The following is a 26175-nucleotide window of genomic DNA, read 5'->3' as shown; positions in this document are numbered from 1 at the left end:
GCGTTTCCAAATATATATATATATAAAATGTTACGGCTAGAGCAATTTTAAATGTCATTTCTTTTTAGTGTGATTTAAAAATGACGTAATTTTTAAAATTATTATTAATCAAAATTTAATAAAAAATGTTATGTATACCAAATCTTATATCAAAAGATGAATACCAAATTAATGTGAAGCTCATTTATTAGTGCCCGTAGTATTTTTCTTAATTAATTATTCTGATCCTCTTCCGTGAATGATCTCGACATTCTTTTAATACTTATTTCTTAGTAAAAAAATTAATACTCATAATATTTTTTAAATTTAATTATAATGTATCATAAATCCAATAATAACCTTAAAAGTCACATAAATTTTTAAAAAGATACAAATAAAACATGGGTAACATATATCACTACTCTATTTCTTTTGTCCCTCTTCCCCTATCTCTCTTTTGTTTTTTTTTTACCAGTACTTCTAATCGAGGTTCAATTAGGCCGTGTACACGCCAACAAAACACACCAGATCTCACCACGTCATCTATCAGTAGCCTCTATCACAACGTGGCTCAATCTGTGCGCGTGTAGACATCAACGTTTGCTTCGGGAAACTTTATTTATTAATCTAAAATTTCCGTTGAACTTAAACCCTACCCGCTTTGTCCTCGCGAGAGTAAAAAATCTGCGAAAGCGGGAGAGTGCCAACTGACACAACTGATTAAGATTCTGTCCAATCGTAGCCGTTGATATTTTTCTCGCATATCGTATCTCGGCCGTTCGTCCACGGCGGTGGCTCTCCGCAGGGCTCCGCCGGCTGTTTCTGATTCCGCGGCCCCCGGTGAGTCGACTCGCTCCGTTCTCCGAGTTCCGCCATAACCATATTTCATCTCCGATTTCGAAGAAACTGACTTCGAAATTAGAATTCTTTTTGAGTATTTTATCAATTTTTTGCTTTGGAAATTCATTCTTTCTTTCTTCTTCTTCTTCTTATTATTATTATTTTTCAAATCTATCTTTTCTTCTGCATCTTTGTAGAGTGATTTAATTTTGTTGCATGTTTTATTTTGGATGAATGGTTGTATGTTTTCGTTTTGGTGTTTTCTCAAATTTCTTTAATAATATTCGTCAAAAACCAAGTTTTTGCTCCGGAAATTCGTTTTTTTCCTTTGCAAAGGGCTTTAATTTTGTCGAATTTGAACTTTTCGATTTGGTGTTTTTTAATGATAATTTTATGTTTAGAAATGAATTTAATCTAGTTTATATGGACGGATTTGCCATTGCGTTTTTTTTTTTGGTTTATTCTTCCATATTTTGATTTAAAAGATTATGAATTTTCAGAAAGGAAGGAGTAAATGATGGCGAAGAATGCTTGGGGAATCCTTAGGAATGAGATTTGGTGTTTGTTAGCTGTTTCAGAAGGCTAAAAAGGTGAGGAGTCTCATCTGATGACTATGTTTTGATGCTGTTTTGGATTTTGTGATTAGTATCCTGTGCAATCTCTTTCTTAAGAATATTTTTTTATTTTTCATAACTGTTTTTTTGCTGATCATTTTTTTTTTAAGTTGCTTGATAAATTGTGTCTATGCTGTCCAGAAGGCTAAAAAGGTGAGGAATCTCATCTGATTGACCATGTTTTGATGCTGTTTTGGATTTTGTGATTAGTGTCTGTGCAATCTCTTTCTTAAGAGTATTTTATTATTTTTCATAACCTTTTTTTTTCGCTGATCATTCGTTTTTTGTTTTTTATTTTTTAAGTTGCTTGATAAATTGCTTATTTCTTTTTGTAAATTTTATATTCCGAAGTAGTTAGACCCAAAGAAGATATCCGACTTCAAATATAATATGATGTTTAGCCTCTTTATATATATAAATAATATTTGTTGCACGATGCGTGTTGTCGAATAGTTGATTTTATGTTTACAAGAGGTATGTCATTTGTTTGGTTAGATATCTTGTTTAGGCGATTTTGGAACTACATCATGTAATTCCTCGAATGTTTACATGTATGCTTGCTCAATTTCATAATATTTTATTGAAGTTGAAATGGTGATAAGTTGGTGCATTTTGTGTTTGTTTTGTGAGTTTTTTTTATTTCTTTTTTCCTTTTGGTCTCTTGGATCTGTGGTTTCAATGTTAAAAGCTGTGAAATTTAACGCTTATTTACAAAATGATACTTGACCAAACCTTTGGAAATATGGACTCTGCGTGGATAAGAAACTTGAAGTTGACTTCTTTCTTGGGGAGGGGGGGTGAAATTTGGATTAAGATTTGATGATGTGGATGAACTTGGTAAGAGCTTTCAAAGTAAAAATAAGTAGAAAACCTAGATCTTTCATATGCTTGTAACAAAGTTTTTACTTTATCATTTTATCAATGTCGAAGAGTGCTTCCCCGTTACAACTTCTAGTAGACGTGTCTTCTATTCTGTTATAATCTATTATCTCCTCAGTGAATTTTCATATAACATTTTGTAATCAACTGACTGACCAATTTTCTGGATGGGAATTTTTTCTTTTTTTCTGGTTCCTTTAAGTGTTTCAGTGTTTCTTGGATAGAGAGAGAAGCTGTTTTTCACTATTATATCTAAATAAAAACTTTATTCTTGACATTTTTCCTTTTTGTGAATCACTCTCTCATCTCTACCAATAAATCCTACTAACGATTTTATTCTTTCAATCAGCCAGCATTATCAGGTGGTTCTCCAATGTAGCAATTTCGCTGTGTATTGTACTCTGCTTCCTATCAATGAATAGCTGTTCCAGTTTGAGAATCACGGAAGCATTTTGCAGTCGACTGAGTTAATTATGATTGCTTACTACACAATATTTTCTCTCCTTCAATTGCCAGTGTTTGAATTAGGCATCTGCTTGAGAGAAAAGCTCTCTGCTGCCGCCGCCTCTGCTGCCGGCGTTGAACGCTTCACCTCTTCCTTTCATGTCTCTTGATCTGGACCCTGTATATACACAGATGGCAGCTGCAGCCTTTAGAGGATCTCTTGGGGGTGAGCCTGGTGGTAACGAGATAACAGAAAGAAAACCTTCTGGGAAGAGACGAGTATTTGTGCAGACTGAAACTGGCTGTGTTTTGGGCATAGAGTTGGACAGGAGTGACAATGCCCACACAGTGAAGAGGAAGTTACAGCTTGCCCTTAATGTTCCAACTGAGGAAAGCTCATTGATATGTGGTGATACGGTGTTGAAGAACGACCTCAGTGTTGTTAGAAATGATTCTCCACTTCTTCTCACCAGGAACTGCTTGCAGAGAAGCTCGTCTACACCATGTCTCTCACCCGCTGGAAGGGATCTTCAGCAGAGGGATCAAAGTGGCCCAATTGAGATACTAGTGTGCTCAAATCAATCTGCTAGAATGAAAGAGCTGGTTAAGGGTATTGCAAAGGCAATAAAGATTGGTGTTGATCCGATTCCCATTCGTAGTGGGCTTGGAGGTGCTTATTATTTTAGAAATTGCTTTGGTGAAAATGCTGCGATTGTGAAACCAACAGATGAGGAACCTTATGCCCCAAACAACCCAAAAGGTTTTGTAGGCAGAACTCTTGGGCAGTCAGGCCTGAAACGTACAGTGCGGGTTGGGGAGACAGGGTTTAGAGAAGTTGCGGCTTACCTTCTTGACTATGATCATTCTGCCAATGTGCCTTCTACTGCTCTTGTGAAGATCACACATTCAGTTTTTAACATCAATGACGGGGTGAATTGTTATACGCATCAAAATAGGACGCAGGTCAGCAAGATTGCATCACTGCAGCAGTTTATTCCTCATGATTTTGATGCTAGTGATTATGGTACTTCTAGTTTCCCTGTTGCTGCTGTGCATAGGATAGGGATTTTAGATATCCGGATTTTAAACACAGACAGGCATGCAGGAAACCTTCTGGTTAGGAAGCTTGATCGGGTGGGAAGGTTAGGTCAGGTGGAGCTTGTTCCCATTGATCATGGCCTTTGTCTACCCGAAAGCTTGGAGGACCCATACTTTGAGTGGATCCATTGGCCCCAGGCATCAATACCTTTCTCAGAGGATGAGCTTCAGTACATAGATCGTCTTGACCCTTTCCGGGATTCTGAAATGCTTAGAATGGAGTTGCCCATGATTCGAGAGGCATGTCTTAGGGTCTTGGTTCTATGCACGATTTTCCTCAAGCAAGCAGCAGCTTTGGGTCTGTGTCTTTCTGAAATTGGTGAGATGATGAGTAGGGAGTTCCAGGTTCATGGGGAGGTGCCAAGTGAGCTGGAGCTTATATGCATAGAGGCGAGGACATTGTTAGAGGAGGGTCAGATATCATCAGCTTCAGTGAAAGCAGGAGAAAATGATGACTTCCAATTTGACATAGATTTTGAGGAAGAGGGTTCGGAATCGACTTCAAATAAGGAAACGAAACTGACTGTTGAAACAACTTTTCATTTTGGATCAAATGGTGGGAATGGCCAGAATATACTTTGTAAGCTAGATGAGAGTGTTGAGGAAGAGGAGGACAACGAGGCGGATGAATTGCCTCTAAGGAGAAATGCACATGCTGGCCCTGTGCGGGAGAGAAATCTGAATGTCTCGAAGCTGTCCACGTCTCTGAAAGACATCAGTGTTGGTGAAAAGAGCTGGCGACACCCAGGTGCATCCATAAAGTGTGGATATCTTGCTGGTACGCCATCTGGAAACAGGAGCGTGAATGAGCAGTTGCCTGCAAATGGTAGTTTTGTAAAGTTGGCGGATATGAGTGAGGAGGAGTGGGTGCAGTTTGTTGAGAATTTCCAGAGATTACTTCGCCCAGCTTTTGCTAATCACAAATCAGGGAGTGTGGATCAGAGACACAGACAGAGACTTGGGACTTCTTGCCAGTTTTGAGGTATTAGTATGAGATCAAACAAAATGGAAATATTGAAGAGTTATAAAGCTTATAAAAATGTGGAAGCCAGAGAGCTCAACGTAGCAGTTGTGTTGTACAAAGGTATTTTCTCTGGATGGTGGACTTCCATTGAGGAGTTTGGAGTATACTACTATTCTCAGATGATGAAAGCTCTTGGTATTGGCTAATGGAGGTGAGAACGCATTGGCTAATGGGCAGGAAGAGCATGTTATCATATTGTTCATATAGAAATTTTCTTACACTTCGTGTTTACTGGCTAGAGAATGTTTGAATAAATTGGAAAATGGAATGGCTAAAGAAGACAAAGTATCAGCCTATATAAATATATCATACCATGTTGGAGATGCAAATGTTGTAAGCTTCTTTGTTTTTTCTTGTCCGTTTGTTTTAGATTCTGATCGGCTTTCTGCTTATTCTAATGTTTTAACTTTTGAAACTATACTTTCATGGTTTTGTTTGGGTGGATTGATACATTTTGTGACCTATTTTCATATGCCAACTTACCGTTGGGTTGTTCACGCAAGTGTTCTAAGCAATTATCAGTTGTTCATGCCAATTGCTGAGAATTGAAATTTCTCTCGGTCTAGGCACTTTGGTGGGGTTAGCGTAGCACACTTATTGTTTACGAATGACACTTTGATTTATTTACTTATTTATTATTTATTTTTTTGTTGGGGGGGCCAATCTTGACCACCTATACTTTCTGTGTCTTATTCTTATGTTTCGAAATTGTTTTCCGTTTGAAGGTTAATCTGGCTAAGTCAGAATTGGTTTTTGTGAATAAAGTTGATATTGTGGATGGGTTGTTAGGCATTTTAGGCTGTAAAGTTTCTTTTTGGCCTTTGAAGGATCTTGATTTTCTATTGAGAGCCTCTTATAAGGCTAAGTCTATTTTTGATGGTATTATTGAGAAGATAGAGCGGCAACTTGCTAGTTGAAAAATAATGTACTTCCTTAAGGTTAGTAAGGCTACCCCTTACCAAGATCACCCTTTCCAATTTGCCTATGTATTTCGTGTTTATTTTCCCTCTCAATGTTGGTGTTGCAAACTACATATAGAAGTCTCATCAAGACTTCTTATGGGGTGGGCTTGGAGAAGAGTTCAAATATTACCCGGTAAGTTGATTCAAGGTTTGTTCTCCAATTATTGAGGGAGGGTTGGGGTTCAAAACTTGATATTCAATCATTTTTTTAGGTAAATGGATATGACGCTATATGCATAGAGAGATGATTGGTGGAGAGTTGTGGATTCTAAATTTGATAGTTTGTGAGGATGGTGGTGTTCTAATGATTCTCTCGGGTCATATGGGTGAGATTATGGAAGAATATAATGAGGGGTTGCAGGATTTTTTTAGTCATACTAGATTTAAGGTGGGAGTTGGTTCAAATATTAGATTTTGGCATGACCTATGGTGTTGGGATAAGACCTTTAAGGAAACTTTCCGAATTCATATGGTATTGTGTGCGTGAAGGATGCTTCCATAGCGGTTCATTTGAAGCTTTTAAGTGGTTCCCTTAAGTGGAACATAAGCTTTATTAGTGTGGCATATGATTGGAATGAGGATTTCTTTGCTTTGTTTTTCAAGTTGTACTCCTTGAGGGTAAGATGGGAAGGTGAAGACAATCTTTGTTTGATGTTAGATCCTTCTATAGTGTCTTTGTTCACAAGGATAACCCTTCATTTCCTTGGAATATTATTCGGCAGAATAAGGCTCCATTGAGAGCGGCTTTCTTTGCTTGGTTGTCGTCTTAATAAAGATTCTTACCTTAGATAACCTTAGGAAACCGCGTGTTATTGTGATCGATTGATGCTGTATGTGCAAGAGGGACAAATAGTTTGTGGGTCATCTTTTTCTCCATGGTGGGATTGCTTGTGCATTATGGAATACTATCTTCAGGCGTGTTGGGTTATCTTAGGTTATGCTTAGAATTGTAGTAGACTTGCTTGCTTGTTAGAGGGGGTTATTTGGTAGTACTTAGAATGCAGTTGCGTGGAAGATGATGTCTTTGCCTTTTTTGATGTCTTCAGAAATGATAGAAGTTTCGAGGGCCACTAGAGAATGATGGTAGAACTTTAAGTCTTTGTTTTTCAATACCCTTTATCTTCAAACATCTTTATTGATTTTCTTATTCTTTTTTCTTCTTCTAATTAGATGTTTTCTCTTGTATATTTTTTATGTGCATAGGTTGTGCCTTTACTTTTCAATTATATTTCGATTATATATATATATATATATATATATATATATATATATATATATATATATATATATATATATATATATATTGTGGTAATGTTGATCGCTAGTATAAAGGCTACATGAATAGACCATATTCTTTTTCGATATGATGAAATTATTAGACACCACTGAATCACAAAAATTCTCTCGCCTTTTTCTTTTTACTTTTCATTAAATTGCTTAGCATTGGTAACCATAACAAAAAGCCAATAATTAGGGGATAGGATTCTTTCTAATTTTTATTTTAATTTATGGTCATAATTTAAAGTTGATTATTTAATGTATAGTACACTATTAAATATATTAATTTTAAATCATAATTATAAAATAAATAATAAAATACTATTTATTTCATTTGAAACAGAAAGGAATAAATACGACTTATTACCAAGGGAATACTGATATTGATGTGCCTTACTTGGCACGCCCATCTCTGATTTCGTTTTCGAATTTAAATATTTCCACCTGTCGAACAAATTGTGGGTTGGAGCGATTTCGGCTAAAAAAAGGCTTCACTTTTTTTTTTTTTTTTTTATAAATTTTTTTATTGTGGCAGTTTCGATCAGATAAGGAAAATAGAGCCATAACGTATTTGTCAGTTTCTGCTGAAGCATTCAACACATGGACCCGCACATTTAAATAATGCGTAGGAGATAAAGGTAAGGCTGCCATGACATGGACACGTGAATAGATAGAGAGAGAGAGAGAGAGAGAGAGAGAGAGAGATTCTGGAATCTAGCAATGCAGGGAGAGAGAAGGAAAACGATAGGAAGGAAATGTCAAAGAAAACCTTTGTATTGTATAATCTGGTGAGGGAAATTTAAGTCTGACAGGTCCGTCCTTGTCTTTTAAATGTGAAATGTTCATTCTCCTCCCATGGTAATAAATTTTCTTGTCTATAAATAATTATGTCGTCTGTACTTTATAAGTGAGAAACACATCATTTTATAATTAATTTGTCAGTTTTATAGTGTTGGAAATAATTTTTTTCAATTCAGTTAGGAGGAAATGGTTGTGATGGCCAATTTTTGACAAGAAATTGTATTTTTACACTTACTATTCATTTCATTTTTAAATTTAATGAACCATTAAATTTATGAGACTCATGTTAATAATGGATTTAATATTTAGTTATATATAGATGTATGTAATACCATTTCTCATTTTTGACTCTTTCATTACAAGGACCAAAATTCTCAACTGTCACAAGGAAACTGATTTATGGCTGGAAGCACGAGGTATTGAAGATTAGATAAGAATTTGGTATGGACTGACAGTTGTAGACAAATTAATTGACAAACTTATCCTTCATTTAATATATTAGAATCAATTTTAAAAGGAATGGGCCAAAATAAATAAATAAACATTAAATATTGTTGAGGGTATTATTGCTTGTCCTACAAAGTCACTACAAAAGGACAAAACCCTTTGCAAACTAAGGTGACAATCCATAACTAATGAAATAATTTTAATTAAAAAATGACTTGCGAATTTAATTAGTTAGTGGTTAACTTGTTAACCCTACATTTTTAATCATTTCACAAATGATGAGCTGTCATGTTAGTCTGTAAAATAAGTTAATATGTTCAAGCATCATAGGTGGAAGCCCACCTTCATTTTTGAAGATTTTTAATTGACACTATGAAACTGTTTATACTTCATTAATCTGATTGAGTTGGTTGTCATATATATGTTTAAGCTATATATAGTGCAACCCTCTTGGTATTTGTAGCTCATTTTGGCCATAGTGGGGTTAGGAAGACTTGGATAAATAAACCCGGCATCAGGACAGATATTGACCTGGATGGGCCATGGAAGGCTGGAAGCTCATTCATTCATTTACCTTTTGACTTGTGTCTTGCTAATTTGCTAGCGTTAGGTATTACTCCAGGAATACAAAGGGGAAAAAACTAGGATATATATATGAGAGATAGAGAGGAAGAAAAAAGAAAGAAAAGAAAAAAAGAAAAAAAAGAGACTTTGTGGTCATTCACTCACTTTCTCACTTAAGCTTGCCATCTTACTTAACTCCAGATGTTGATCCTCTATTCGGCTCACTGCTCGAGAAAAATCTCTGCCTGTGAAAGACATTGTATCTACTTTAGCAAGGCGTCTCTGTTTTATCTTCAATATAGCCTGTGAAATTTCTGAGATGGAAGGTCGCTTTCTTGGAAATTTGTGCAGGCATTTGTGAGCAATACCAGCAAGCCCTCTTACTTCGTCAAGGCTGCATTCTCCAACAAGTTCCTTATCAAGTATTTCATCAACACCATCGGGACTCATTGAGGCCTTGAAAAGAAATTATTGAAACGGTTAAAGGTTTACAGGCTAGAAAGTTTGGTAATGCAAAATATTAGAAACAAGGAAGTATTTCAAAGGGCAAATAACTCACAAGATTTACATATTCCATCAAGTTTTGTTGTGGATGGATGGCTGTGATGAGCTCAAAGATGATAATGCCAAAACTGTAGATGTCACTCTTCATTGTGAACTTGTTTGTTGATATGTACACTGGGTCTATGTAGCCATATGTGCCTTTAAGGCCAGAATTCTGGCCATCAAAGACCTCTTCCTTTGACAACCCAAAATCAGCAACCTATAAAAATGAAAGTAGCCACGTAATTATAAACCGAAAAGGTATAGTATAAAAACAAACGTAATGTCCTAGCATAGTAGCATGCATCTGCCAGTCTCAGGACAAAAACAGGGAAAATCGCTTCTCTTTATTACAGTTTTTCTACTTCTTGTTTTCCCTATTCGTGTATGCTTGAGCAGTAATTTATGCATCTTAAAATTGCCACTTTGTGCAACCAAAAGACTTGGAAAGAGGGGGCATTGAGGATGGGTTCTTCGGCAAAACAAAACAATAACTACATATTGAAATATGCATATAAAATCTGGTCTTGGAGTACTATAACAAATTTCAGATACAAATGGATTTAGTAGAAAGTTCTTGCATACTTACTTACCTTGGCTCTCATTGATCGGTCTAACAATATATTAGCAGACTTCAAATCACGATGAATGACGGGTGGGACTGCCTGTTCAAGACTTTTCATATGAATGGATTAAAAAAAAAAAATTGCATCATAAAAAGGAAAAGAAAGACTTTTCATATATGGATGGATTAAACAAAAACATTTTGCATCATACTTTTTTTTTTAAAGACATACCCCTTCATGAAGGTACTCAATCCCATGTGAAATATCAAGAGCAATTTGAAGCCTTTCATCCCAGCTCAAACTCCGTTCTTCTTGACCTGGGAAAATGCACAGCAGGATGGTTCTTAATAAGAACAAATCAAAAACCATTTTCACTTAGAAGTTTAACCCTTTTCAGTGAAAAGTTTTAGTCATCAGCTATTTTACAGTAGAAAGGAAAGATATCTGAAGGTCATACAAATAATTGTGAAATTACCAAGCAACATGCAATGTTAGTAAACTCATCTCTCTATAGATTTGATAACTTGTTAACATAACTCTTAATACTCAACGCAGTTTGAGACCAAATATGTCTTCTTCTCTAGCAAGATATCTCCCAGAAGATGTTTCCACAAAAATAAGAAATCATGAGATAGATGTTAAAGAGGGTTTTGAGCTTACCATATAGGAGGTTTGCCAAGCTCCCATTACTCATGAACTCATAAATCAACATATGCTGTCCTTTATCTACACAATACCCTACCAAATTCACAAGATTCCTATGATGCAGTCTTCCAAGCACAGATACCTGTATCATGACCAGCTAGATTTTGTAAACTGAGGATGCTTAATGAATGACCAACATTGCAATATATACACAGTTTGCCATTTAGAGATTCTATTAGTCCTCACAGGAGAACAAAGGCATGCAATGGCCAAACTAGTAATTCAAAATACAAAGGGGAAACTGCACTTATCCTCCTTCAAACTACCACCCTATTTGTAATGCCCTCCCCAAACTACCTAGCATTTTCACTTAACCCCCTTCGTTAGGGTTCTTTATTAATTCCAATAGGAAAATGGGTCACACACAATACACGTGACCCAAAATGACAATAATATCTCTGCATAAAAAATAAAAAAATAAAAAGAAGAAGAAGAAAAAACACCATGGCGAGAGACCCACCATGGCCAGGGATTTTTTTTTTTTAATCTAAGGGCATAATTGTATTTCCACACATTTCATAGGGGATGTAATGGGCATTTTACGCCATATGATCCGATTGCCATACAATCTAACAGAAAATCCTATCGATAGGGGCTAAATGAAAGGGTTAGGTAGTCTGTGTTGGGGGGGGACAATGCTTTTTAAGGTGGCAATTTGAAGAAAAAAAACTAGGAAATATATATATATTTTTTATAACACTAAATTTTAAGAGATCAAGGAACTTCATGCTTCCTAAACCAAGTATATACGTAATTCTGTAGCCTTTACCTCTGTTTGAAACTCTTTCTCTCCCTGTTTGGAATTAGAAGCAAGGACCTTCACAGCTACTACTCCTCCCATAAGCATTGTTGCTTTATATACTGGACCAAATGACCCTTGTCCCAAAACAGTGGTAAAATTTTCTGTGGCTTTCTGAATATCCCTGAAAAGCATAATGGGTTAAAATAAACCATGCATATAACGCAACACATCAACCTTAATGCTTAACAAATTTCATATAAACTCCAGAAGATCAACATATAAGAACCAGTAAGCTCAGTTGAGTTTATATCAATGCTTCTCTCTCTGTTCTCTAGAGATAGAAGCTCTCCCATCCCTCTAAGTACAGATTCCTCCTCTCCCTTAATGAGAGCCCCCACTTCCTTGTGAGGGCCCGGAGGGAGGAGGCAGTTCCGCCTCCTACCTCCCCTCCCCTTCTTTTTCTCTTTTTTCCTTTTTCTTTCCCCCCTTTTTTATTTTTATTTTTCGGAAGTCATACCGTCCTCCACCTTCTACCTCCACCCACGTGCCCTCCACCGCCACCAATGGTCCCTTCTCTGTCCCCGCGCCCTCCACCCACCGCGCGTGGACATCACACGAAGCCATTTCATGTGGTAGATTTTTGTTTCCACCCTCCTCCCCTCCCCTCTCCTCCTGCCTCCTTCCTTCCCCTCCTCTTCTCGTTCTCCTTTTTACTTTTTCTTTTCATTCTTTTCCATTTTTTGGAAGCCAGATCTAACCCCCCCAAAAACACACACACACACACCACCGCCATCAGTCTCTTCTCTGTCCCTCATGCCCTCCGCTCACTGCACGTGCATCACACTCGCTGAACCGTCATGTATGGGCATCATGCGGCGCAGTCTCGAGTGGTAGATCTGTGGTTCTCATGTGCATACCCTCTCTCCTCCACCTTCTTCTCTCTCTTCACACCATCTCCACTTCTAGAAACTGCTTGACCACTTACTATCCCAAATAAATAATGCACCAAGAAACTTTATGTAGTTTGGTCTGCTCTCATACACAGTTTCTCTCCAAGTTTGCCAAATCTCATGCAACCTAGCAGTGGACAGATCCTAATAGACCAACCATCTATAAAGCAAGAGAATTTCCCTCAGAGAAAAACATGATTGTCTTTTAAGAGTTTGGTCGACATGTTGAGCAATTAACTGCACAAAAGCAATTCAATAATGAACAATATAGTACAACCAAGATCTTCTAGATGAAACTAAACTTCAGTTTTGAATCTATATGAGGACAACATTCTTTTCTAAATGCTTGTCCAATAGTTTTCCACCTACAAGCCCTTGTTTTCGACCAATCTACACATAAATCACATTCTTTAATTAATCATTATCCAGTCACATCTAAGTTTTTGGTTGGGCAGTCGGTGCTCTAATATGCAAATAAGCTTCATGAGAAAGATTTGATAACATTACCTTTTCACATCCAACATAACCCACAGCGACAGGTGTGATGGTAATTTAATTCATGGTTGATATACGCAATATCCAATACAATTCTACTAGTGAGAAGCATCCAGAAAAAGAAGACGTTGGAAGCATAACAACATAGATAATTGTATATCTACCCTCAAAGAAAATTCAAGATGAGGAAAAGCTCAAAATCTACATACTTGTAAGAGTATCTAAGTATGCCTGATGTAGAAACAACACGATCTTTATTCTGATGTTTCCACCAAGAAAGAGGAGAACTTTTTTGAGTCTCATCTGATCCATGTATGGCTATCGAATGCGAGAGAGATGCACTAAAGTCAGTGCTTGTACCAAAGCCATTTGTGCGTATAGGAAGAGTGGAACTTGTTATACCACGCTCATTTGCACATCGTCGAAGATGAACTCTCTTTTTGTACCATCTTATGCCAAAAAAAACCAGTGAAGCTATCAAAATTCCAAGGGCTAGACCAACTGAGACACCAATGACAACCAAATCAGTTTGATCAGCCATTCTATAGTCTCTTTTGAAATTCTAGCTTCGAAAACATCTTTCAGGGCAGAAGTACCGCAGGTTCACTGTCATAAGATGAAGACAAATATTATGCAAACTTAATAACCTTATCTAAAAAGAACTAAAAAAAAATGATAACTCAAGTTAGGAAGTAGCTCCTGCTCATTGAAATTCTTCTTCCTTTTTTTTTTTTTCCTTTGCCGACATATGAGCACTTAACTAACAATGGAAATTACACATTTATTAAAACTTTAAGATACACAAGGAACATCAAATGTTCTTGATTAGTGATGACTGTACTATATCAAGTCTTGATGCAAATACAATATAAATGAAAATGCTTACATGCTGATGAGACCAACAAAGAGGCCTGTTGTTCTGGTTTCTGGAAATGGCAATATATAGTTTGGACCATCTCAAGTTCCAACATATGGAAGAAAATGGTTATGCAGTGTTGGTTAACAATACTGCTAGTCAGTTTCAACCTTTCCAATTTTAATTAAAAGGTGGGGTCTAGTTAAACTTGGATAGCGTAATTATCAAAAGATCAGCCTCTCTGGCTAAGTTCTTTTGTGTTGAATGCAAGTATACCAGCAGCATTCCGGAAAGTGTTCTTTATAACAAGTTCTGTCTTTAAAGAATGAGATAGAAACCATCTGAAGCTACAAAAATATAATACAAAGCAGGAAGAAGAAAGTTTAATGAGTTCCTCTGAGTTTCTCGCACGCAACAAAGCAAAAACAAAAAAGAAAAAGAAAAAGGGTTTATCTAAGCTGCAATACTCTTAACACTGATTCTAGTAGCTTTCCAAAAAAATAAAAAAAAATGGAAAAGCACGGTAAATTGTTGCACTTCTTATCACTTCCAGAACAGAAGTTGCAGCTGGGGTTGGAAGGTGATGGTTTACCAGGACTGGTTATACTAGCTCTTCCATACCATTTTGGCCCTTCTTGTTTGGATTTTTCTTTTGTTTTATAATTTGTAACCCCAAGTTAACTGCAAACCCAAAAAGAGCCCAAGTTTTTATTTACATTGTACAAAAAGGAAAAAAAAGAAAAAAGAAAAAAAAGAAAAAAAGAAAAAAAAAGGACTTGCATACTCTTGATTATCCCATTTAGATTTATGATAACTTCAATAATTTGTATCCATCAGGAATGCATGGGTGTTTTTTTTTTCTCGCTAAAAACAGTATCCCCATAATACACATACTAGTCAGAGAAAAAAAAAACAGAAAAAATCAATTTCAGAGAGTCCTTCTCTTTCAACTGGCTGGCTATTTCTTCTCAACATGCTTCGGTTCTCTTCTCCATATCCCCAACAATTTTTTTTTTTTCGTAAAAGGAACTATCAACCATAGAATCCTCCCTTGTATTGCATCCAAAAACTGTTCATCAGCATAGATATCCATATAATTATCAAGATTTCAAATACTCATAACCAACCCACCAAGAATGAGAACAAACCAATTGGATTATAAACCCAAGAACCAGAGCCAACCCAACAACACAGTTGAGCATAATTCGTTAAAACAACACCATCCGCAAAGCCCAAGCCAATTCCTCCAATAGAACAACAAAACAATAAACACCCAATAACCAGAACCAACCAAACAATTAACACTAATAACCAAGATTTCCCCAAAACCAGCAAAAACCCATGAAACCTTGAAGAATACCCACATACCTTATCGCCTGAAATTTGAAAACCTCACAATTTGATCATTACTATCTGTCTAAGCCACACATCCTTCTTTTGCATTTTGAACGTTGCTTTTTATTTCAGTTGGGTCAAGACCGAAGACTCCACAGTGGCGGAGACCAAGTTGAAGAAAGAAAAGTTGCACAGATAGAGAGAGAGAGAGAGGGAGAGAAACTGAAAAAGAAAGTCCGAGTTGGAGGCCTTGGAAAGTGCCTGGGGGGTTTTTGAGGGGAATGGAGTAAAGAAACGCGGTTATTGATAGCATAAGCATTGTTAATGTTATTAACTAAGGTGTGAAACCGGTTAATCTTTGATTCTTTTGGCCGGACATGGGTTCACCAAACATAGGCTCATCCGCCACTCTGTTCATTTTTGTTGCTTTTGTTGATTTTTTCCTTTTTTTCTTTGTTGTTTTGGTTGATCTTCCAATGCTTGCTTAAAACCAAAGCCAAATCAAACTAAACCAGATACAAGACATTTCAATATAATGCTTATATACGTACACCCATGGCATGCAAAAGAAGAAACTAGAGTAATACTATTTACTATATTGTTATATAGACCGTCATATATTTAGAATGATTTGACAATAAAAATCAGTCTTTTATAAATGCTGATTTTTTACTGTCATGATATTCTAATTATATAACAGTCGTACTACTAAATAGCATTATTCATAAAATTATGATGCTAGTAATTTCAAGTGAAATAGAAATGAATTATTTCATTGTTCATATTAGATTTTATAGTAATTTAATGGTGTATATGGTGTCACATTATTTAAAAATTTTAAATGACGTGACAACAAAAACAATATACACACGGCTAAATGCTATAAAATATAATATAAATCATTAAATCTTGTTATGTGATGGTAAAAATGGGCTTTCAGGTTCAATTGTTATAAATCAGAAAATGATATTGATATTGTTTTTAAAAAAAAAAAAAAAACACAGATTTCTAGGTTCAATATGTTAAGTCAGGAATATAGAAAACTCTACCTACTCTTAAAAAAGAAAAAAAAAAGAAAAATTGCAAATGTTAATCTCAGCCTCGCTAGAAAAAGAATACGGTAAATTTTATTTACCTGCATTTAACTAACTCTCGATTTGTAATTACCTATCAAACTTTAAAGGCTAATTAACAATGACCTCTCACTTTATCAAAGATTCAAAGTACTTTCAATTTTTTACCCCCTCTGTTAGTATTTTACTATTCTCTAATAACTTGGACAAAAAATGCATCACGTGAACCATATATTAATGATCCATCATGCACCTACATCAGATAATTTTTTAATTAAGGGTGCGTTTGGGATTGCGATTTCGTAGACAATAAGTGCGATTTTAAACCAAATCGCAGAACATAAATCGTTTGGGAACTGCGTTTTTAAAAATTGCGATTTGAAAACGCAGAAAATCTGCTTTTTCAAATCGCAGATAAGATGGTGCTTTTTTGAAAACGCAGAATTTTAAAAGGTAAATTCGCGATTTTAAAGGCTAAATTGTGATTTTGCCAAACGCTTAACTGCGTTTTTAAAAATCAATTTTTTCAAATCGCACATTTTAAAATCGTTATTTTAAATCGCACTTTTTGAAATCGCAAACCCAAACGGACCCTAAGTTAAAAAAGACTCAAGACCTACGATCATACCGAAAGATCGAGTGTGGAGGAGATCCATGGCCAGGCCATGAATTTATGCCACGACCAACTTGGCCAAAGGCTCAGACAAGTCTTTTTTCTTTTTTAATTTAACGAACATAATTGATTTTTCACACATCTAATATGAGATATAATGGATAATTTCACTCGCATACGGGTCATATGATACATTTTTTTTTTGTCCGAATTAACAGAAAATGTTAACAGATGGGAGGAAAATTGAAAGTGCGCGCAAGATAGTTTGAAGAGATCGATCATCATTTTTAAAATTTGATAGATTAATTACAAATAGAGTGGCAGTTCGAGAAAGATAATAGTAGTTCAAAAAATAAATTAATTAAGAGCAGAGATTGACAAAGGATAAATAAAGGAAAGTAGACAACTCTAGCAAGCTACCAACTCTTAAAAAAGTTTACATTCGTTGATTGGTATGCAAAACTAATTAAAAATTGAATTTGTTTGCTAGCTATACCCAATGAATTCATTGTTAATTTTTTTTTTTTTTGTTTTTTTTTTTGTTTGTGGTTGACAGGGTCCAAGTTAGATTTGACCTAATACAAAATTCGGAATATCTCTTCTTTAAATGAATATAAATTAAATGTAACGTGATCCGTTCCAAATAACAATTCCAGTTTTAATTTGTTTCTTTCTTTGGCCTTAGCTATGCAAGAATAAATATATGTATAACTTGACTAAAATTTATTCAAAAAAAAAAAAACTTGATTAAAATCTCTCAAAGATTTTGTTTATCAGGGTATCTTGTTTCATCTTTAGTCAAGCATACATCATGTTGACCGACCTACGCCCTATACGAGAGATTAGCAGTCTGATCGATCATCTTGATAGCGTGATTTCCTAAAGTTAAATCTCTAGTTCCGTCCGTTACTTACTTGTATGGTCACAATTCTGGACCGCCCAATGATAGGGCGAGGGGAAAGATTGAAAGATGATTGGTTGTACAATTAGGAAAAATGCAATAAGGGATTGGTTATATATCCAACTGTTCATCTTATTCGAATATCCATTTTTATTTTCTTTTGATTTGTATGTATTCGAGCAGGTGCGTCATGAATGGATTATTCTATTGATATAACCCTTCTCTTTCACACTTAAATTTTAATCAAGTTTAATTTACACACGGGCTCTTCTTTGTTCCACGTCTCTTTCATATATACTTGTTGGACATGGTGAACCCACTTTCCACGCACAGTAGCTTTCAATCTCACCCTTTATTCATTTTGGAAAGCAACATATGCATATCACTTTGTAAAAATATTTTTTGCTAATTATATAAGAGCCTAATTAATTTTTTTTGCTAATATTGTTTTAAAAAGCTCAAACAATCTCTATAATTAAAGCTAATTAATTCCAAGTCTCACCTTTCCATGCGTGCTTAGCTGTAGTTGTCCTACAATTAATATCCTTCTCAAATACCAAAAATGCCGTTGATTAACATGCCTTCCAATCCTTCTTCTTGCTCTTGCAATAAGGCTTGCCATTAATTAGGCATCGGTTGCTTCCTCTGCAAATACAACATTAATATATCGTTATTCTCTCTACGATATTTTTAGAATTTCTTCACTGATATTTAACGTACGTTTCTCTAATTCTAACAAAGCAAAAATTAATTAATTAATTAATTAATGGTTTTAATTTGCTACAAAATTTGGTATTATAAAGAGCTTGATTTCCAAGCAGATTAATTATCTTTTTAAGATCCAAACTCATCAAATACGTAATGGCCGAAGCAATGACAATCAAAATATTTGTCATATATATACCTTTCTTGTACGTCTTCGCGTCCTGGCTTCCTGTGCTCGAGTCTAATGGATTCTCTTGCTTTTTTCTCTACCACAACTGTAGCTGCATCTATCTCTTCGTCCTCTATATAACATGGCTTTCTGGTTAAGGCAAACAATATTTTCTTGGTGCTTAGAAAAGCAATGTATTAAAACAGTTTTCAGACGGCCGAACCGAGGGTAGAGCTTGCTCCGATCCTCTCACAGGAGATGGAATTCCTGCAAGACAAAAAAGAGTCACCGTGGTCCGATCCCTAGCTATGGGGACCGGGACACTCCAATGGCTAACTTAGCCTTGCTGTTTTGAGGGAGAGATATAATGGAGAGAGGGAAAAATGAGAGTCTAAGAGAGAGAAAAATGTGATTATGAGAGAGGGAGAGAGAAATAGGCGGAGAGAGAATACCTGAATTATGGAGAGTGTCCATTTTTATAGTTAGGCTTAGATGCTTGCCACGCAACAGTCCACGTATCATTGATTATTGACATGCATGTACGTATTACGTTATTTAGTAAAGATGAGTGATTGATGCACAACAGTTGTACAATTGTTGTGCACCACTCTAGAGACATGGAATGAATCTCACGTGGGACTCATGTGGTAGAGCCCACTATATGGAACCCACCTATGTCTCTAAGATCTTGTAAAACAGTTGCACAACTGTTGCGCAATAATCATTTTCCTTTAGTAAATCTATTATATATATATATATATTAAATGAGCTTTAAGCATGGCCCATATTCTAAAGGTGCGCTAGACATTTGGGTTATTAGGCCCAGCGGGATAGTCATATCCAACATGATGCATCGTTTCTCCTTGTTTGCATGAATTTCAGGAGTAGTTTTTTTCAAGGAATGATTTTTTCATGCCATGCGGGGTAAAATTGAAATTTCAGGGGAGGGGTGAAGCTTATTCAATAAGCCTCACGCTTCAAACCAATAAAAATCTTCTGCCAAAAGTCTGGCATTCAGACACGGCAAATAAAGCTTGCCATGGGGGAAAGGGGGGAGGGGAGGGGAGAGGAGGGGAGGGACGATACTAAACAGGGCCGTGGTTATAACTTTTGCATGTCACTCAATTTGCTTGTGAAATTTAATAGTGTTTTTAAAAGTCATGTTATATTTGAGGAATAAGATTGAGAGAATACGAGTCCTACATATAACATTACTCTTATTATTTATAGATAATTTTGATATCACTTTGCCTGTCACGTACTCATATTGGCTTTGGAATTTCTCTTTCATCTTAATATATATATATATATATATATATATATATATATATATATATATATATATATATGCTTATTAGATTTATAGATAATTAAGTTGATATGCATATATCAAAAAGCTTGTCAAGTCCCGTTTGTTTCTGCGGAAAATTTCCTTATTTTTAAGTGTTTGACATAGTATAAAATATTGGTCCACTTGAAAATGTATTCAATTGACCAAAAAAAATAACATAAGGCGTAAAATGATTTACGCTTTTTATCTGCTTAAACCATTTTCTATCACTCTCCCTAGAACACCCCGCCCAAATACGTGGCAAATATTAAATCATCAATTTAACCACGTAAGTATAATATGATTTTAAACTACGTGAATGCATGTTACTTTAAACGTGTTTGCATGTGTGTATATATATTCAATTATTTTGTACCATGTTTTGTAAAATGTCAAAACAAGTTTTTAAGGTGTTGAAGTTGCTTGGTTTGAAAATATGGTAAATTGGGCTCATTTGGTGTGTGATTTTTTTTTTTTTTTTTTTTCTCATTATGTTCTACTATTCTTTACTAAAAATTGAGAATAACGAGAAAATTTACTTTTTAAAATTATGTTTGGATAGTTTAAAGAACTTGAAGCAAAATTAAAATTTTTTTAATAAAACTTTAAAAGAATTTAAATTTAAAAAACCTACCCAAACATATTTTTAAAAAATATTCAAAAATAAAAGGCTACTCAAACATGCAAGAGTTTTCAAAACACTGATCTTTAGGGTTAATTTTCAACCATAACAATTGATCGTTGTTTTAGAATGATCAAACGGTGCAACGGTTTCGTATAACGATCGATCAATCATTGCTCTAAAATCATCAAACGACACAACTCTGTACCTGATGATTGATTCTTAATTACTTTAAAATTTGACATTTTCAGCACAAGCACTTGGAAGCTAGGAAGCCTAACTACTTGAAGGGGTTGGATAAAATTGTTAATTTCAAGCTGATGTAGCATACTGTTTTTAGAGGCACAAACAACATGCTTTACCGCATATTCTTATAGAAATTATTCTCAAAAGAAAACAAAAAAAAAGCACTACAAAAATGAAACATGCATCTTTCGATATCAAACATCAAACTCTTAGGGCTCATTTGGTTCGTGGAATAAGTCCTTAGAATAGAATGATTATTCCATTGGAATAGCTATCCCTTTATTTGGTATGGACCTATTCCTTAAAATCGCTATTCCATGGGAATAACTATTCCCTTATGAAGAGGAATAGATAATATTTTTTTAAAAAAATAAAAAATTAATCAATTAATTTTTCCAAACTAAACTTAAAAAAAAAAACCCAAAGAATTTAGATTAGATTTGTCACCCACAAATCTAAGGCCCTTTTTTTTTTTTTTTTTGAAAAATAAGAAATTATGTGGGTTTTTTTTTTAGTAATTTTGGATCAATTCCAATTGTGGTATATGTGTTGTCACCAAACTAAAAAATTTGAATAATTATTCAATTCCATTCTTCCTTATTCACAATAATAACTATTTATTTTTCTAATGGAATACCCATTCCGTGAGACCTTATTACAAAAAATAAAATAAAATAGTGTCGTTTCATATAATGTTGTTTAGCATATCACTTTAATTAATGCTTTGCGAGACTCTTATCAATTAAGTTTATGCCCTCCATCTTATCGTTTCAACTTTCAAATATGAGAAATGCTACATGTACTTAAACTTTTATAAAGGGAGCCTTACTAAAATGATGTGTAACTTATTCGTTGGTACCCCGTAATATTTCTTTTTATTAATTGTACGTTTTGATCATTTCCAATAAATAAGCTTTACATCAGTTAGTAAGCTAGACTCTCTTTGTAAAAGTCTAAGTACATGTAGCATTTCGATCTCTTCAAGTATTCTATTTTTCTCTCTCTCAAAAAAAAAAAAAAAAGTAATTGATTTTTCCACCTCAGCTGCGAGTTGTACGACGACGTTTCTTATGCATTTTTTTCTTGGGTCAAAACTCAAAAGAGCCAACAAACCTCGCCATGTTGGTTACGTGTATATGTCATTGCATCCTGTTTTGAAGCTCTCTCATGGTGCTCTTCACGTGACTGATCTTTACTTTCTGGGATTCCTTCCCCATCCACGTAAAGAAAATTAAACTGCTAGCCGGCCTATATATATAACGTCTCATTTTTCCATCTCATCCAACACTTTCTTCATTCTTTCTTCCTCTTCACGTAAAACAATTGTATTAATCCTATTGGAGATCGAATGACAGTACTGTCTTCAATGTCATTCATTTTCTTGTTGATTTTCCTTCATTCTCTCTCTCCGATCCACAGTTTACCACTGTCACCAGCATTATATGTTTTCGGAGATTCCATGTTTGACAGTGGCAATAACAACATCTTGCCCACCATTGCCAAGGCAAATTATCTTCCTTATGGTGTAAACTTTGTCAAAGGAGCTACAGGAAGATTCACAAATGGTAGAACAGTCGCAGATTTTATAGGTATATATGCATGCTGCAATATATGTTTACGTAGAATTTATAAAACAAATATAATCTTAAAAATATTCTTATAACATAATATCACTGTCGAAACTATATATATATATGTTTCAAATTTTTATTTTTGTTCTTCGCTTTTAGCTGAGTTTCTTGGGCTGCCATATGCTCCACCATATATCAGCATACCGATATCAACTCCACTTACAGGGTTGAACTATGCGTCCGGGTCTTGTGGCATTCTTCCAGAAACTGGAGACCGATATGTAAGCTAGAAATCATTGCGCATATATTATATTATATATATCTTGTTTCTTCTTCTTAATTGTTTTCCTCTTAATTATTTTTCAATTTTTTTTATTTATTATTATTATCCTTAAAGAATAGAAAATTTCTGTAATTTTTTTTTTTAGTTGATTTTTTTTTTTTTTTTTTACTATTTTTGCAAATGGAGTTAATTAGATCTAGGAGTTTGTCACATGCTCACAGCAATCAGTGGGATCATGAGGCCATAACCTATAGGCTAATTTGTATTGGTTCATGGTCATCTAGCTCTTTCCAGTAAAATTCTCTAAAACTATCTCACATCCGATTTCTCTATTCCTATGCTAAAAACAAAAAAAAAAAAGCTACAGTACTATAGTTTTGACTTGATATTGTAGCTTCAGTAAATTAATATTTTTTCAGTGATTGTTTATTCATAGAACTCTCTCTCTCCTCATCAAATCTTCGGCTGCGCCACTCTCTCTCTCTCTCTCACACACACACAAACACAAGCTAGACAGTATCTCCTCTCCTCCCTAAATCTTCCACCACCACACTCAATGAATCTTCCACCACCACACTCAATGAATTGGTGATGGGAACACCTCTCCACGTACCTGAGACCACCTCCCACCTTCTCTTCGATCGGTTTTGATCCCTTTTTGCGAGACCCAAAGGTAAGCTTAATTTTTAGCTTCCCCATGCATGCTAGGATATTTATATAATTTAAAGAAAGAATAGATAATCAAATTTATAGTGCATTTAAAAAGCCTTAAGGTACAATAATAATACAAAAAGAAAAAGAAAGAAGCATTTTAGCTAAAATTTAGATATAGAAACTTTACGCATAATCATATGTCCCAATGCCAAAAGAGAAATCGATCATTCATTTCCTGCGTGGTCTTTCTTTGGTCTTTTCACATTTTAAAATCACAATTAGATATGTGAGGCCCATGTGTAAGACCCACATAAACTCCAAATATTCAATAATAATTTTAAAAAATTGGACAATGAGAAAAGAATCGAGAAAAGATGTATAACACGTCTCATGGCCAAATCACGGTTTAATGCTCACTCTGTATTTAATCTAGCTACCCCTAGCTATCATCAGATTGTATATATGGCCGAAAACAGGTATCTTGTCGTAATGATGTACAGAATTCTAGTCATAAGGAGAAGTGCTATATTTGTTAATTGTAACAAAAATGCTATGGTTCTAAATGCTATTCATTGTAACAAAAATAAACTTCATATCTTTGAATGCAAAATTAAGGCTCATTGCTTTCTCGTATGGTTTTGTTTGCTTGCAGGGAAAATGCTTGAATTTAAATGAACAGGTTGACTTGTTTCAGAGGACAGTTAGGTCAGAGTTGCCAAGGCATTTCAAAAGCCCAGAAGAGCTTTCAGATTACTTGGCAAAGTCTATATTTTTAGTCTCCGTAGGCAGCAATGACTACATCAATAACTACCTTGAACCCAATGTGTACGATACAAGCAAACGTTACCCTCCGCAACCATTCGCAGAGCTCCTGGTGGATTCTTTGAGCCAGCGTTTTAAGGTAATGTTCAATTTATTAAACTGACATATATCTGCCGTGCAATTTTTTATTTTTTTTTTTCAAAATCTGACTTCATTTTAAAGGTGAGTGTCATATGCTAGCTTTTATTGGCATAATAGTCGAGATATTGACATTATTAGTAGATTAGATGACGTTGCAATAAAAATCATTTCATTTCATTATGCATATGTGCATTTGTCTGCCCTGGATCACATACTTTAAAGAGTCATAATATAAATGCATTTTTTTAAAAAAAAAAAATTAATATATATTGGCCATAATTAAATAGCAAATTTGCCGCTAATTTTTCATTTATGAGCAGAGGTTATATAATTTAGGAGCCAGGAAGATAGTCATGTTTGAAATCGGCCCCATTGGATGCATCCCATCAATTACAAGGCAACATAAGCACAATGGACAGTGTGTGGAAGACACGAATCAGATGGTCTCTCTTTTTAATCACAGACTCACAGCGATGCTAAACAATTTAACATCCACTCTCCAGGGCTCAACCTTTGTTCTTGCCCAAGCTAATTTTCTTGGCTACGATGCAATAAGAAATCCTCCCAGATATGGTAAAACATTTTTTTATCTTCTAGCCAATCTTTTTCTTATTTAAGGACAGATCAAGTTTTCTTTCAAATTGACTGGAGAGAAATTTCCTTAATTTAGTCTATTAAATTGACATATATTTTTAAAACTTGTGATCCTCACATGCATGTGACAGATATATGTCAATTTAATATATTAGGTTGAAGGAATTTCCTACAATTCAATTTGGACAAAAAATGTGCATGATTATCACATTCATCTGACAAATATCAATTTAATAGATTAAAATGATGAACAGATTTTCTTCGACTGAGATTGAAAGAAAACTTTTTTTTTTCTTTTTTGCAGGCTTAAAGGACTCAAAGAACCCATGTTGTATTACATGGGCAAATGGGACTTCAGGATGCATTCCATTGCTGAATCCCTGCCCTCATGCATATAAACACTTCTTTTGGGATGCCTATCATCTTACTGAAGCTGCATGTTCTGTCATAGCCACACGATGCATCAATGATACATCAATTTGCACTCCATTCAACATTAAGGAGCTCGCTCAAATATAAACATTACATGTTGTATTATTAGATTTTAATGTGGTTGCATTCATAATTAATATTTTTCAGTACAAAATTAAATAATAATATTCATGTGATAATTCAGCTTTAATTTGTTTCCCAAATATAATACATGTTTTTTTTTTTTTGTCATTTTAATTACTAGATTTTAGTTTTTAATTTGTTCCATTTGAGACACGAGTTTAGACCAATTTTAAATTCGAGACCTTCGTTAACATTTAACATAAATGACTATGAAATAATAATTATTCTTCCCCTCGTATCAAAACATTAAATAAAAAAAAAAAAAAAAAAATGAGAGGACTGCCACTGTCATGACTAACTAGCAAATTGATGACAGTGGTTATGGGTGACACGACCCAACCATCCACAGGTTAAGGGTGGTCATGAGCCATATATGCACCCCTATCCCCTAAGTACAGAGGGAGTGTTTTAGAGGAGATCTTTAATTAGGCCAATTAATATTGTCTAACCCTTTTTGTTTCTCGAGTACTTGGTAAAAGGACTCTTGCAGTAGTCCCCATCTTAATGTTTCTAGTATCTATCTGGGGAATTTACAGTTTTTCTTTTCTTTTATATAATCATTTACCCCCCCCCCCCAAAAAAAAAAAAATCTCAATATTATTATAAACTCAAAACAATATAATATTGTCTTTGTTTGTTTGTTTTCTATTTTTAAAACAAAAACATTAATAAACAATTTAAAATATAAAAAACTCATAAAACATTAACACTGTTTTTACGTTTATGTCATATCAAAACCCTTTTTCAAACCAAAAAAATAAAAAATATCCTCCAAAAGAAATTAACAAACAGGGCCAACGGCACAATTGATTGTGATAAAAGTGTGGTTGCTTA

The 26175-nt window shown here is 34.8% G+C and overlaps 3 protein-coding genes across 5 annotated transcripts; 2 read left to right on the top strand and 1 right to left on the bottom strand.

The window, feature by feature from the left end:
* Positions 1–621: 621 nt before the first annotated feature.
* Positions 622–5207, top strand: LOC133859527 (phosphatidylinositol 4-kinase gamma 5-like). 3 transcript variants are annotated; one of them, XM_062294949.1, is made up of 3 exons: positions 622–819; positions 1320–1409; positions 2666–5207. In XM_062294949.1, exon 3 carries the CDS (start codon positions 2916–2918, stop codon positions 4833–4835), a length of 1920 nt encoding a protein of 639 aa, XP_062150933.1. In that variant the 5' UTR covers positions 622–819; positions 1320–1409; positions 2666–2915; the 3' UTR covers positions 4836–5207. The 3 variants fall into 3 exon arrangements, with proteins under 3 accessions (XP_062150933.1, XP_062150932.1, XP_062150934.1); XM_062294948.1 differs by having other exon boundaries at positions 2662–5207; XM_062294950.1 differs by lacking the exons at positions 622–819; positions 1320–1409 and adding an exon at positions 1566–1586 and having other exon boundaries at positions 2662–5207.
* A 3658-nt stretch (positions 5208–8865) lies between these two features.
* LOC133859526 (calcium/calmodulin-regulated receptor-like kinase 2) lies at positions 8866–15412 on the bottom strand. The gene is made up of 8 exons (XM_062294947.1): positions 15156–15412; positions 13141–13537; positions 11514–11667; positions 10700–10826; positions 10271–10356; positions 10067–10138; positions 9490–9693; positions 8866–9386 (listed from the first exon to the last, which is right to left on the bottom strand). The coding sequence occupies exons 2-8, from the start codon at positions 13470–13472 to the stop codon at positions 9084–9086; spliced, it is 1278 nt and encodes a 425-aa protein (XP_062150931.1). The 5' UTR covers positions 13473–13537; positions 15156–15412; the 3' UTR covers positions 8866–9083.
* Positions 15413–22129: 6717 nt separating this feature from the next.
* On the top strand, positions 22130–25305 carry LOC133860521 (GDSL esterase/lipase 7-like). Its single transcript, XM_062296108.1, has 5 exons — positions 22130–22370; positions 22512–22633; positions 23942–24190; positions 24513–24765; positions 25091–25305. Exons 1-5 carry the CDS (start codon positions 22130–22132, stop codon positions 25303–25305), a joined length of 1080 nt encoding a protein of 359 aa, XP_062152092.1.
* The last annotated feature ends 870 nt before the right edge of the window (positions 25306–26175 follow it).

Source organism: Alnus glutinosa, chromosome 2 (assembly GCF_958979055.1).
Source record: "Alnus glutinosa chromosome 2, dhAlnGlut1.1, whole genome shotgun sequence".
In the NCBI taxonomy this organism is placed as follows: Eukaryota; Viridiplantae; Streptophyta; class Magnoliopsida; order Fagales; family Betulaceae; genus Alnus; species Alnus glutinosa.
Note: the sequence above shows the minus strand (reverse complement) of the source record. Positions and strands in the feature narration are given on the sequence as shown.